Here is a 12305-nt window from a genome sequence, read left to right on the forward strand (position 1 = left end):
CAAAAAGCTACGTTCTTTCTTTGGACATCAACGAGTTATGTTCCGAATGCACGAGTAAAAATGGAAAGAAGAACGATTCACTTGTAGGCAGCGCCGTAGACAACGCGGGTAGTTGCCTTCATATAGGAATATTCGATTTTGTCTTGCTAAACCCTCCGTATGTCGTGACAACCATCCTAAAAAAGAGGACAGAAGCCGGCTTCCAAGATTTGAATACATCGGGAACAACCAGTCGGGAGTAACTGAATTATACGACACGCTTTTGAACACGCGCCCTGGATCTTTTTGTACAGATGATGCTGACTGTTCAGAAAAATGCGACTGCAGAAGTTCTTTCGTTTTAAATGAAGATGGGGTCGTTGTTTTGCGCCCTGGAATTCCTGGTGTTACAGGGTAGGGCTGTCTATAATCATTTTTATCAACTGGAGTTGGATAAAAGAACAAGGGTTAGCCTTTTCTGAGTGCAATATCAACTGTCCATGTCAACCGGACTGTCAAAACCGCCTCGTTCAAAAAGGCTGCGATCGCCCCCTCCGCGTCAAATATTTTGGCAGTGATAAAGGCCACGGACTCGTGGCAGAAAATGAAATCCACCCGGGCGAGTTCATTGTCGAATACATGGGCGAGTATCTCAACCTGGAGACGGTCAAGGAGAGACAAGTTTATCAAAGATGAATTATATTTTATCGCTGAAAGAGGTCTTTGGAAACGAAGAAGAAGAGACTGTTCACATTGGTATTGATTTTTCAACAATAGCAAAAATAAATCTTTTCCAGACGCTGGTCGACTGGGAAACGCAGCTCGTTTCGCCAATCACTCATGCTCTCCTAATGCCAAACTCTACCCCGTTCGCGTTGAAAACGACATTGCCCGAATCGCCCTCTTCGCTCTCCGCTTCATCGAGCCCGGAGAAGAGATCACCTACGACTACGGAAGTGCAGAATCGACCCTCAGTGATAGAAAATGTCACTGTGGCTCCCGTAACTGCAGATTATTCATGCCTTCTGATGATTGAAAAACGCTGTTATTTTTTATTTCACACAAAGATAGTATTATATTTTCTTGAATTTTATAGGACCGTTGTTTCTTTAGAATTATGATCTGAAGTCGCGGAGGGTATTTGCGGCGCTTCGGTAAAATTGACCAGATGGAGTGTACCGCCGGAAGAGCTTGAATTGGGATCCTCGACCTCCTCTCAGTCTTTTTGAGCTATATTTTTGATAAAATGAATTCATTAATCAATTCTGTTTCACTAAGGTCGCTAGGATTAGACATTATGAGCTTTCCTGGATTGATTTCTCTGTTTTGGCACTTCATTTGTATATGTTGCTGCCTTGGCTCTCTGCTTATCACTTATTGAGTTAAACTTTATATTAATACTTACATAAACATTATAAAATGAAACCAATTCACCTATTTCTTTTGAATCAAAGTGATAACAATTATGAAATAAATGAAAAAAATCTAACTCTGCCTTGTAATTGAGTCGTAAATGCCAGACATTGTTCTGAAAAACTGCGCTGAAACGCAAGTCGTCGAAAAAATTATAGTGATAATTGAGAATCTCATTCTTCTGTGATTTTGTGATTTGTGAACTTCAGTCCTCAATTTTATAGCAGCGATTGTTTTCCTTTTTTGTTGGTAGAGAATGTTGACAAACATGACTTGTTCGGCATCTTTTTTAAATTTATAATTGCAGTTATTTTTCTGGCGAAAAGACCGTGCTATTAACACGATGTTAATTCTATTTTTCATTGTTTATTATTGAGCGTTCTGGAGCCCCGCTCGTCATTTACAAGTTTACACTATCATAGAATGAACGAAGAAGAAATGAAGGCCCACGTTCTAGCGGATCTGGAGCAAACAGGTCGGCTGGAACAGCTCCGCGCAAAAGTACGATACGAAGTCTACCATAGCATGGCGAAAGAAAAAGCGGTGTCGAAAAAAGAACTCAGCAACCGCGAAGTGCTAACAGTTTCCATTATTTCAGACTGGCTTAATAACCATGGGTGAGTTTGAATCTCATTTCCGCGGCTAACCAGAATTTTAGCTTTTCAGTCACTGCTGCGCAGTTGAATTCTGAAACGCAAATGGGCGGAAATCCGTTGCCGAAGACAGTTGTAAAGGTTTTTTATTATCGAAAAGAATGCCGATTTGAACTGACGGATGTTTAGTCAGAACTACGAATCGACCCTTCAGACGAGCGAGCAATCTTAGACTCGTTAATCGACAACCACCTCGGATCACTTCCCCCTCAGCACAGCGAAAACGCAAGACCAAGCGATTTCAATCCAGAGCCACCTCAAAATCCGAAAAACTCAAAATCGACAGATTCTCAAATGATTTTCTTCAAGAAATAGTCTGTCACATTCCGCCAACATATCTTCTTATTTTTCTATTTTTTTCAATCAATTTCTTTTTCAGTAGTTCTTACTTTCATCCCATCTTTAGAAATGTTACGATTGAGTCGTAATCTCTCGCTTTCTTTTCGTTTCGCCAGAGTATCAACAGATACAGACGGAAATCTTGATGAACTGAACGAGCAATACAAGAAGTTCACTGGCGCCCAGTCCTTTTCGAGCAAGATAAGCCCCTCAAAGGTAACTTTTTTCAAAATTGAACAGCTTGATGAAATTCAGAAAGCGAAAGAATACCGCCAACAAAAGAAGGAATTCGAGAAGTTTTACTTTAAAAAGACTTCCAAGGATTTCCTAATGCATCAAGCAGCTCATAAGTTCCACGATTTTACATACGAGCATTCCGCTTCGTGGCTGATCAAAAATTACGGGCTGCCAGGGGATGTAATTGAAATGGGAGTTATAAGAACACCACGGGGGTTGGAGAAGACGCGCACGGGCTGGTCCGATCCAATGATGCCAATCCGCGCCAATGCGAAAGTAAACACACAAAAACTACAAATTAGGGTCCTCGCCGCCGCGCTCAACGTGGAAGACCTGCATGTTGCACGGGGATGGTGTGCCTTTCACAATCACTTCAGAGCAGACCCGATCGCCTTCGCTTCAAAAATCATTCGGAGATGGAGTCAAGGAAGACCAGACGACGCGATTGTCACGACAAATGCGAACATGTCCGCCAATGCGACGGAATTTCCGATTGTGCTGGGAAGAGAGTTTTGTGGGGAAGTACTCGACTGTGCTAGTGACATGATGTACGAGTTTCCTCCTGGTTCGAAAGTTGTTGGATATTTAAAGCCTTGGCAAAGTGGGGCCTTATCGGAATGCATCGTTGCGAAAGCTTATCACTGCGGGAAAGGGGTTCATATTTGCCATGCTCAGAAAATAACGCTGCTTAATAAGACCTGCAATGAAAAGAAAGACACAAAACAAAGATTTCTGGAAAGATACTAAAAATCTCTGTGTAAAAGAAGTAGTTTGAAAGTTGCGACTGTATTTTCAGATCTTGTGTCCCGCATCCCTTTTCTGGGATCCCTCCTCGCTTCCAAGCTCGTACAAAGCCCTCCAGGAGGCCAGTCTAAAATTATTGATTAAGTTTATAATCATAAAAAACGTAACTTACGGAATTTTGATCAGTGCCGGACTTCGAAAATCCGAAGACTGACGAATGTTGCTCGAAAGGCCTCATCCCAACAACAAATCTAGAGAAAAATTGCGCATGTTCTCAAAATTCTCAAAGTCGACAACAAGTCTTTTTTCATCGTTTCTATAACACAGATGAAGCGATATGAATCCCCAAAAGTCCTCTTCCTTCAAATCTTTCTCCAATTGAAGGAGCTGGAGTTGCATTTGGTGCAAATTACATCATGAACGCACTAATTGGGCTGCAAGATGATCGCAATCCATACTTGAATTTGCGAAGAATCTCACAAGAACGCTCTTTTGCGAAAGCGGCTGACTATGCCGGGAAGAATGTGCTTGTTCTTGGCATCGGAGGTTTAGGTAGTCAATTAACAAGTTATTTTTTAGAAGTTGGGCTATCTATATATTTTAGGATCAATGTGTGCCCAAATTCTCCGATGCCTGGGGGCGAATGTGACGATAATTTGCTCTGAAGAAGCCTCTTTATTGGCCGAAGAGCTCGGCTTTGAAAGCGTGTTCAATTATGAAAAATATGAAGAAAAGGATGAAATGCTCGACGACATCATGGAATCGCTCGACTTTGAAAAGTTCTTCGCCGCAGTGGATTGTTCTCGCGGTGGCTCGGTCGAGAATAATTTTGAAATCATCGGTCCAATGATGAGCAGAAACGACTCAATCGTCATCTCCCTCAATTCACCAGAAACTGCCGTCAAAGATTCTTTGAACCTAATTCAATGTAAGTCTTTTTGTGAAAGCTCTCAACTGAAGCAATTATTCAGCATTCGGCTGGCGTTCTACAATGCGCTCGATCGAGAAGGAAATGGAAAAGCATCTGGTTCATTACGCGGGGAAATCTGACTCGGGCAAGCGCGGTCTGCGGTTCCGCTTCTCCACCGTGATGGTTGACCATCGAAACTTACTTCAAGTTCTCGACTGGTTGGAAGAAGGCAAAATTAGACCCTGTGTGGATTCTGTTTATGATTTTGAAAATATTCCTGGTAAGCGATGTAATGATTTTTATCGATATGTTTCAAGACTGTTCTTTTATTTATTGGCCCTAGAAACTAGTAGAAATAATACGAGAAATATTTAGAGAGCTCTCTCGCTCCACTAAGAACATATTTTAGACGCGATCGAAAGAATAACTGAGGGGCGATTACGTGGCAAAATAATCGTCAATTTAGCTGGCGAAGAATCATTTGAAAACACTTGCGGTTCTGGCCTTTATTTCAAAACAGAGTACTAGCCCTTTTTCTGCGAGTTCAATTTGTATTTATAAAAAACAGATAGCTTCCCGTTCATTTCGATCGTTCGCTATTTTCGTGCTCTTAGAATGGCGGAAGTGAACAAGCAGACGACAGGTGGCACTGGTTTTGGTGATGACAACAGAAAGCGCAAGGCAGACGTAAATTGCACCCAAAATATTTTCATCCAATATAGAGCGCTTTTAGGATTCGGCTCAAATGCAAACTGACAGTGCTGAGCGACCCTACCTACCACCGATCGCTGCTGCAGCGGATCAAAAAGTTGGTGGAAAGAGGCGGTCTCTCGATGTCAGAAAAGGTAACCTGCATGTTGTGCTCCTGCAATAAAAAGACTCAAGACTCAGGGCAAAGATTTCCGGAAAAGAACAAGAAATCTTCGAATAAAAGAAGTTTTTTGATAGTTGAAAGTTGCGACTGTATTTTCAGATCTTGTGTCCCGCATCCCTTTTTCGGGATTTTTTGAACTGGTTAAGCATTTTCATGCTACTTGATTTTTCGCAAGTGCTTCCCTAGGATGCAATTGATTCTGTGAGACCACGGAGTGGTCTTGGCATGTCCTGCGAGCAGAATCTAAATACAAAAATAAATTAATATTTTGCGAAGAAACAACGGGAATTACCTTGATTTTAACCGGACCGGACTTTGAAAATCCGAAGACTGACGACTTTTGCCCTAAAAGGCCTGAGCGCAACAACAACTCTAGAGAAAAATCGCTAAATTGCAAACTCGACAGCAAACATCGCGTAATGTCATTATTCTAGTGCCCATCCCTCCCAACAGACTGACGCCGTTGAAAGAAGCCTGGCAGAAGCTCTTTGAGCCGATTGTAAAGCAGCTCAAGCTGGAGATCAGGTTCAACGCGAAAAAGAAGCAAGTGGAACTTCGCGCTGGCAAAGCCACAACGGATATCGGCGCGCTCCAAAAGGGTGTCGACTTCGTGACCGCGTTCACGTACGGTTTTGACATTGACGATGCCTTGGCGCTTGTCCGACTCGACGAGCTCTTCCTCGAAACCTTCCAAGTTGAAGATGTCAAACAGACGCTGAAGGGCGACCATCTCGGTCGAGCAATCGGCCGAATTAGCGGAACTGGCGGCCGAACAAAAGTAAAAGAGTTCATAAAAATACACGTTTTTCTATAATTTGTTATTTCTCAGTACACAGTTGAAAATGTTACCAAAACGCGAATTGTGGTCGCCGATAAGAAAATTCATATCTTGGGCAGCTTCCAAAACATTCAGGTACTGCCAAAGCGAGTGTTCTTTGATTGAATGTTTGAAGGTGGCGAGAAGAACTATTTGCGCGTTGATTCTTGGCTCTCCTCCGGCAAAGGTCTATGGAAATATGCGAAACGCAGCGGCGAGAATGGGCGAACGGTTTTAAAAGATCTGACTGTACTTTGAACGAAATCGAATGGAAGAAATGTATCAGCTCAAATAATATGTCGATTGGACCATTGGGTTACCTCTTGAGCCAAGAAATAAGTTGTTGAACGTTTAGAATGTACAAAGGAGCGATTCTAGCGCCGATGGTGCGCATCGGCACCCTTCCAACGCGGCTCCTTTGTCTGGAAGAAGGCGCCGATCTCGTGTACACAGAAGAAATAATCGACCATCGACTGATGGATTGTCAAAAGTTTGAGCATGGTAAAAATGGGCTTGTGGAATTCAAGCTCACGGCAGGTAGGAATCGGTAGAACCGAAAGTTAAAAGAATCAATCGATTGATAACATTTTGACGCTTAGAAGATAATCCCGTTCTGCAAACCTGCGCGCTCGAAAAAGAAAAGGTGATTCTGCAGCTGGGCACGGCTGATCCAGAACGCGCGGTGAAGGCGGCGAAGCTATGTGAAGGATTGGGTTTTTTCTTTGATTCAATTCATCGTAAAAATAACATAATCGTGCGTTTCGAATTAGAGCGTTAGTGGCGCGCACTAAACTCTTTCTATTTCTGATTAACTGTATCGAAATTAAAAACCGTGAAAGAGCACATTTCCGGTGTTGATGTGAACATGGGCTGTCCAAAAGATTACTCGACCAAAGGTGGAATGGGCGCGGCAATGTTGAAAACGCCTGATTTGGCGGAAAGCATCCTCACGGCGCTTGTCAAGAACCTCAAGATTCCAGTCACATGTAAGCCGGAATAACTGAGGGCGACTTTAAAAAGAAAATTAATAATTAGGTAAAATTAGGTGCTTGAAGACGGTGGAGAAAACAGTCGAGTTCGCAAAACGAATGGAAAAGACAGGAATAGCAGCGCTGGCTATTCACGGGAGGCAGAAGACAGAAAGATCAAGGAAGGGATTATTCAATAACCCGGACGGATAAAGATTTGGATCTCTTGAAAATCTTGTGAAAGAGACCCTTGCCGGTCACCTTGGATCGCTCAAGTGGCCAAATCGCTTTCGATTCCTGTTTTGGCAAACGGTGGAAGTGGCGAAATCAAGTCCAGAGAAGACATCAAAAAGTTTCAAGAAAAGACTGGAACTGCTGGCGTCCTCGTCGCGCGAGCAGCAATGTGGAATCCCTCCGTGTTCAATAAAGCAGGCCCTCGTCACGTTTTCGAAGTAGTGAAGCGCTACTGCGAATTATGCCTCAAATATGACTTTGCACTTGAAATTATGAAGTACAACGTGCTGAGCATGCTTAGGAATGAGTTTTTTCTTCTCGTTTTTCTGAAGAACTCGCCCCTCGATTATTACGACAATGTGGTTTTTAATGAGAACTACATCAGTACTCACTTTGAGAGAGGTTGAAAACCGCGTTGAATAACCAAACCGCCCAAGCCTTCAAAATTTGAATATTTTTTCAAAGACGTAACAATTTCTAAACATGTTTTTTTCGCTGTCCAGCAAAAAAGAAGTTGAAAAACTCAGTCCAGAGATCTTCAGGACAAAGATCCAAGAGGCTTAGCAACGAAACCAGCTCTATCCTCGAAAGAAATCGCAGAGTGCTGGGGCGTGGTCGTTGAGGATGAGGAGGAACCAAACGCGAAAAAGCAAAAATTAGAAGTGGAGAACTATCCATACGTTCACAATCATTTTAAAAAGCTCAAGATATGGCCAAGGATTACAAAACTACCAGCAAAAAGACATTTGCCTATAGATAATTAGACGTTTTGCGAATCCCTGAATAAGCCAAAATGCATTCTGGAGACCTTCTACCGCAGTAATTGTAGAGGATCTCCTAGGCCGCAGTATACTCATGTAAGAAGAGCGAAAGACGGAATGTACGAAGCGACGCTGAAAATGACGATAAAGGAGAAAGAAAAGGTTTTTGTCGGAAGTTATCAGAGGAACAAACCTCAGGCAGAGCAAAGGCGCGTTTTTAAAGCTTCACATAAAAAGCTGTTAATAACAGACAAAAGCTGATAAGAAAATAATTATCCTGTCTAAATTCGACTATGAGAAAAAATGATTATAATCACATGTAGCCGATATTTAAAAACGTGAACAGTGCAAGTCTTCAAGTAGTGCTCGAGCTGGGGTTAATGGACTTCGAGACAGCAGGTTGCGCCAAAATGGCCAAGAAAATAACTGGCACTTGGGAGAGCATTGTGGAAAGCTGGAATGCGAGTGAAAAAAGTTGAACCTGTTCTCAAGCCTCTTGATTAGGCAATTACTGAACGTGATTACTTTCAACTTAGATATTTGTTGAAACATTCTCCCCTAGAATGTTTTCGCCGCCGAGTTATACCGTGATTAGATGTTCAAAAAGGGACGAGTTTATCGCCGAAATGTCAAGGAAGCTTCCAGCCTCGTACGAAGCGCGCCATTTGCCCGTTCCAGAAATCGAAAAGGCCGGAGCTGATTTAGGCCTCGTCTGTATAAAAACAAGAATCGATGATGATGTTCAACCGTTGAGGCATCCCTGCGACAAGCAAAACTACGAAGAACAGAATATCATCGTCGACAGTTCTGGCGGCGCTGCTCTTCTGAGGGGAGCTGATTTGTTCGCACCGGGAATTGTCACTTGCACGGAAACATTTGTTGGAGATATCGCTTCTATTTGGGTACGTATTATTATATTTCGTCATTTACGCTGCGGTTTTTTATTCATGAAGTTTTGACACGTACGGTTATTAACTCAAAATAAGCCGAAACCCGCAGCAACAATATCGTACTTTATTTTTAGTGCGATTCGTCGAACGATCCACAATCGCGCTCTGGAAAAGGAAAATCTAAATTTATTCTCAAAGGAGCGCGATTCCCAATCGATGAAAGTTTCAGAAGCCAACTTGTTTTTCTTGGGCTGGGAAAGGTGCTTATTCCGAGGAGCGATATCTTCTGCGAGAATCCGGTCAAAACGGGGGTAGCTGTTCAAATGTACAGGCCAGGCATGGTTTAGAATTAAGGCTATCTACTTCTATCGTGTTTCTTCTAACCAAACATGAGTTTTCGATTGCCCGCCAATTTCCAATCATTTCCTGGAAAGCTGCTCAAGTGAAGCAATGCTGCAAAACTACGCCTCGGTGAAAATATGCGAAACCTTCGCCCGGAACCTAAAACACGGTGCTGAATCGACAAATCAAGAGCTTCTCGACATGTGCGCTGCTCCTGGGTACCGTGAGGCTTCTTCTCGATCAATTTGATTTATACGCATTTAGCGGAAAGACGACGTACTTGCTTAATCGATTGCCTAACGAGAAGTGGTACGCAGCCGATAAACCGTCAAGAGTTGAACTGCTTAGAAAGAATACCGCAAAGATTGAGACACCCTTGGAGATAATAAGTGGGGATTCGACAAAGCTGGACTTTGAAGATGGAAAATTTGATGGAATCTTGTTAGGTTGGGTTCAAAATGAACGAGATTTATTTCGGTAATTTCAGACCAATTCTATTTGAAGAATAACTGTCATTACACATAAAAAGGCTCCAAAATTATAACTGCACACGATTATTATCTATTTTTGAACCATTTTCAAGACGCTCCGTGCTCCGCTACTGGCTCCCGCCCTAAGCCTGTGAATGTTCACATCTCAGAACGTCAAATTTCAAGTTATCAGAAGTTGCAGCGGAAACTAATCGCCGAGGCGGTTCGCGTGCTGAAACCGGGCGGGGTGCTTTGTTATAGCACTTGCAGCGTGCGTGTTGAGGAAAATGAAGAAAATGCTAATCACATTGTGAGCAAATACGGGCTGCAGCTTGTCGAGCAAAACTCCTTCAACCCTTTTTCCGCGAAGAAGACGCTAGTGAAGGGAATTAATAGAATAGAAGTCGAGGGGGACTTGATAGAAGATACTATAGGATACTATTGTGCACTTTTAAGAAAAGCGGAATAATCAAGAGTGATTAAAGAATCCCAACTTTTAAGAATGGTTAATTCGAAGTCGGAAGAAACGAGTTCCAAGACATTTTCCGTCGGCGGGCACACATACACCGAGCAAGAACGCGACCGTGATTACTACAAGCGACATGTCTTTTCCGAGAATCCTTACCTGGCCATGCCGAGCGTCGAAGAGACCAAACATATAAAAGATAGATATGCGAAGGCGGACAAGACGCAGGCTTGTTATCAGGTGCGAATGAAGCGCATGACGTTTCTTTTTGTTATGCAAGTCTCGTTCCTTTTTTTATTGAACGTTGTTTAGGTGAAGTGGGATTTGATTCACTGTGTGGTCGAGTCCGACTGTGTTAAAAAGGATGGAAGAAGAGCGAAAGAATGTCTAATGAACAAACGCTTAGTAAGTAAAGACCTTCTCTTTGAACCGCGGCTGGCCTGAGCCCAATGGCGGAAAGACAACTTAACTTTCTTCGATACCCGAGCATTAACATCTGCTCCTTCAGTTACCGAAAAAATGCAAAGTGTTGCAGAATGCGCTGCAGGATTGTAAGGCGTCTCAGATTTCGCAGCGGGCGCGTTTTACTGGCACTAGAGGCGTGAATGATCATGCCATGACGGACGAAGCGGCTGGAAATATCGGAAAATATATGTGGGGCGGCAAGAAATGAAACTCCTTTTCTCTCTTTAATTCACGGTTAATTCTGCTACTTGCTCATCGGTTTTTGCTTCGTAGAATGATAGAAACTGATTTGATGATCGAATTCGGGGCGATCATGGACGAGACCGAACAGTGGGCTGGTCTCTTTGAGTCTTTTTGGTAAATCACTGCCTTCGACTACCAGTGACAAATTTTTTGTTTCTAGTTTCAAAACCAAATACCTCATTGAACGTCAAAAACGCGCACTACAGCATTTCGCCGAAGAGAACGAAACTCTCAAAGCTGAGAATTCGAAGCTCCGCGCCAAGAACAGACGAATGAAGCACATGTTCATCGGGTTCGGGAACCGTTTCAAGTAAGTGACAGTCAGACTACAGTTAGAGTACGGTATCGTTTGCAGGGAGCTAGATGTGACTCCAAGTCCAAACAACGTGAAGGGGCAGCAGCTGATGCGATCCGAGTCAGACGACGATGGTGAAGTGAACGCTCCCTCTCCGCTCGATATGAACTTTTTCCCGTCCCCAGGATCACCTGTCTTCCCCGGTTTAGGTTAATCTTAGACATTCAACATAATCACTCATCACAAATCCCCCAACAACTAATCGCATGAAATTTAAAGATTATTATTATTTATCAAAAATTATTTGTAATGCATGATAAAAAATCGCTTGGTGAACGAAATTGGTGTCTGTTCAATTACCCGCTTCTCAAATTGATTTTCAGTAACTAGAGGGCCACGACAACCACAACAAAATCAAACTCAAAAAACAAGTGCACCGGCCTCGGATAATTCTGATTCCGAAAGTGAATCCGAGAAAAACAAAGCCCTTGGACCATGCGCATTCAAAAGTAAGCTACAGCTTTCGCTGGCATTATATAACGAGTGTTACAGTGTTGATGCAGCAGAAACAAGCGTCGCCTGGAAAAACTCCAAAACGTTCACCTCGAAAGACGCCGTCAAAGAAGCGCACCCGCCCGCAGAGTTCCTCCAGCGGTCAAAGTCCGAACCAGAAAAAAGAGCAAAGCGGAAAGCTGAAGCAACTCCGGATGGATGTTTTTTCTCCTAAAAAACCGACAACCCAGGAAAATTCAAATACCGGAAATGCAGAACGCCGCAATTCAGAATCAGACTCTTCTCAAAGCCCATTTAAAGTTCCCAAGTCTCCTGCCTCCAGGTCAGTTAGTAACTCCCTTCACTATTCTTCAAAGTCCTGTAGATCCCTGTACCAAAAATTCAACACCCCAGTTGTTGCCCCTGACGTCCGAAGCTCCTCTCGCTCCGAAACCGAACCTGACGACCAACCAGTCTCCGAGAATTCGAATTCTATCGATCAAGAATGCCGAGAATTCAATCAAAAAGTGAAAGAAGAACCCGAATAAGCAACTTTCTTATTTTAGACTTCTACTCAACCCTTCTTAGAATCAATTCAGAATCCATGATTCCTCATGTTTTTCAGTTTCCACAATTTCCATACAAGATTTATCTGTCATCTTTCCGTATTTTCAAAATATCTTCCTAATAAATGCAATAAAACGACACAAGAT

General features: G+C 42.9%; 9 protein-coding genes across 9 annotated transcripts; all 9 read left to right on the forward strand.

The window, feature by feature from the left end:
• The first annotated feature begins 671 nt into the window (after positions 1-671).
• LOC145701607 (putative histone-lysine N-methyltransferase set-23) lies at positions 672-1015 on the forward strand. Its single transcript, XM_081778819.1, has 2 exons — positions 672-735; positions 777-1015. The coding sequence occupies exons 1-2, from the start codon at positions 672-674 to the stop codon at positions 1013-1015; spliced, it is 303 nt and encodes a 100-aa protein (XP_081634945.1).
• A 788-nt stretch (positions 1016-1803) lies between these two features.
• LOC145704393 (uncharacterized) lies at positions 1804-2426 on the forward strand. Its single transcript, XM_081781840.1, has 3 exons — positions 1804-2009; positions 2051-2126; positions 2175-2426. The coding sequence occupies exons 1-3, from the start codon at positions 1816-1818 to the stop codon at positions 2358-2360; spliced, it is 456 nt and encodes a 151-aa protein (XP_081637966.1). The 5' UTR covers positions 1804-1815; the 3' UTR covers positions 2361-2426.
• A 27-nt stretch (positions 2427-2453) lies between these two features.
• LOC145701608 (uncharacterized) lies at positions 2454-3368 on the forward strand. Its single transcript, XM_081778820.1, has 2 exons — positions 2454-2600; positions 2640-3368. The coding sequence occupies exons 1-2, from the start codon at positions 2454-2456 to the stop codon at positions 3366-3368; spliced, it is 876 nt and encodes a 291-aa protein (XP_081634946.1).
• A 324-nt stretch (positions 3369-3692) lies between these two features.
• On the forward strand, positions 3693-4864 carry LOC145703119 (NAD(P)H oxidoreductase RTN4IP1, mitochondrial-like). The gene is made up of 4 exons (XM_081780431.1): positions 3693-3917; positions 3970-4293; positions 4337-4555; positions 4685-4864. The coding sequence occupies exons 1-4, from the start codon at positions 3782-3784 to the stop codon at positions 4801-4803; spliced, it is 798 nt and encodes a 265-aa protein (XP_081636557.1). The 5' UTR covers positions 3693-3781; the 3' UTR covers positions 4804-4864.
• Positions 4862-6293, forward strand: LOC145703120 (RNA-binding protein pno1-like). Its single transcript, XM_081780433.1, has 5 exons — positions 4862-4962; positions 5009-5120; positions 5584-5927; positions 5979-6062; positions 6103-6293. Exons 1-5 carry the CDS (start codon positions 4891-4893, stop codon positions 6202-6204), a joined length of 714 nt encoding a protein of 237 aa, XP_081636559.1. The 5' UTR covers positions 4862-4890; the 3' UTR covers positions 6205-6293.
• A 28-nt stretch (positions 6294-6321) lies between these two features.
• On the forward strand, positions 6322-7575 carry LOC145701609 (tRNA-dihydrouridine(20) synthase [NAD(P)+]-like). Its single transcript, XM_081778821.1, has 5 exons — positions 6322-6503; positions 6566-6670; positions 6803-6952; positions 7002-7113; positions 7176-7575. The coding sequence occupies exons 1-5, from the start codon at positions 6323-6325 to the stop codon at positions 7573-7575; spliced, it is 948 nt and encodes a 315-aa protein (XP_081634947.1). The 5' UTR covers position 6322.
• A 386-nt stretch (positions 7576-7961) lies between these two features.
• LOC145705315 (tRNA (cytosine(72)-C(5))-methyltransferase NSUN6-like) lies at positions 7962-10101 on the forward strand. Its single transcript, XM_081782773.1, has 7 exons — positions 7962-8138; positions 8276-8446; positions 8492-8831; positions 8954-9155; positions 9214-9379; positions 9426-9607; positions 9745-10101. Exons 3-7 carry the CDS (start codon positions 8493-8495, stop codon positions 10098-10100), a joined length of 1245 nt encoding a protein of 414 aa, XP_081638899.1. The 5' UTR covers positions 7962-8138; positions 8276-8446; position 8492; the 3' UTR covers position 10101.
• An 8-nt stretch (positions 10102-10109) lies between these two features.
• On the forward strand, positions 10110-10809 carry LOC145705317 (uncharacterized). Its single transcript, XM_081782775.1, has 3 exons — positions 10110-10337; positions 10410-10502; positions 10606-10809. The coding sequence occupies exons 1-3, from the start codon at positions 10134-10136 to the stop codon at positions 10768-10770; spliced, it is 462 nt and encodes a 153-aa protein (XP_081638901.1). The 5' UTR covers positions 10110-10133; the 3' UTR covers positions 10771-10809.
• LOC145705316 (uncharacterized) lies at positions 10802-12276 on the forward strand. The gene is made up of 6 exons (XM_081782774.1): positions 10802-10919; positions 10966-11115; positions 11161-11309; positions 11484-11609; positions 11653-11935; positions 11978-12276. Exons 1-6 carry the CDS (start codon positions 10837-10839, stop codon positions 12138-12140), a joined length of 954 nt encoding a protein of 317 aa, XP_081638900.1. The 5' UTR covers positions 10802-10836; the 3' UTR covers positions 12141-12276.
• The last annotated feature ends 29 nt before the right edge of the window (positions 12277-12305 follow it).

This window comes from Oikopleura dioica, chromosome PAR (genome assembly GCF_907165135.1).
Source record: "Oikopleura dioica chromosome PAR, OKI2018_I68_1.0, whole genome shotgun sequence".
Lineage (NCBI taxonomy): Eukaryota > Metazoa > Chordata > Appendicularia > Copelata > Oikopleuridae > Oikopleura > Oikopleura dioica.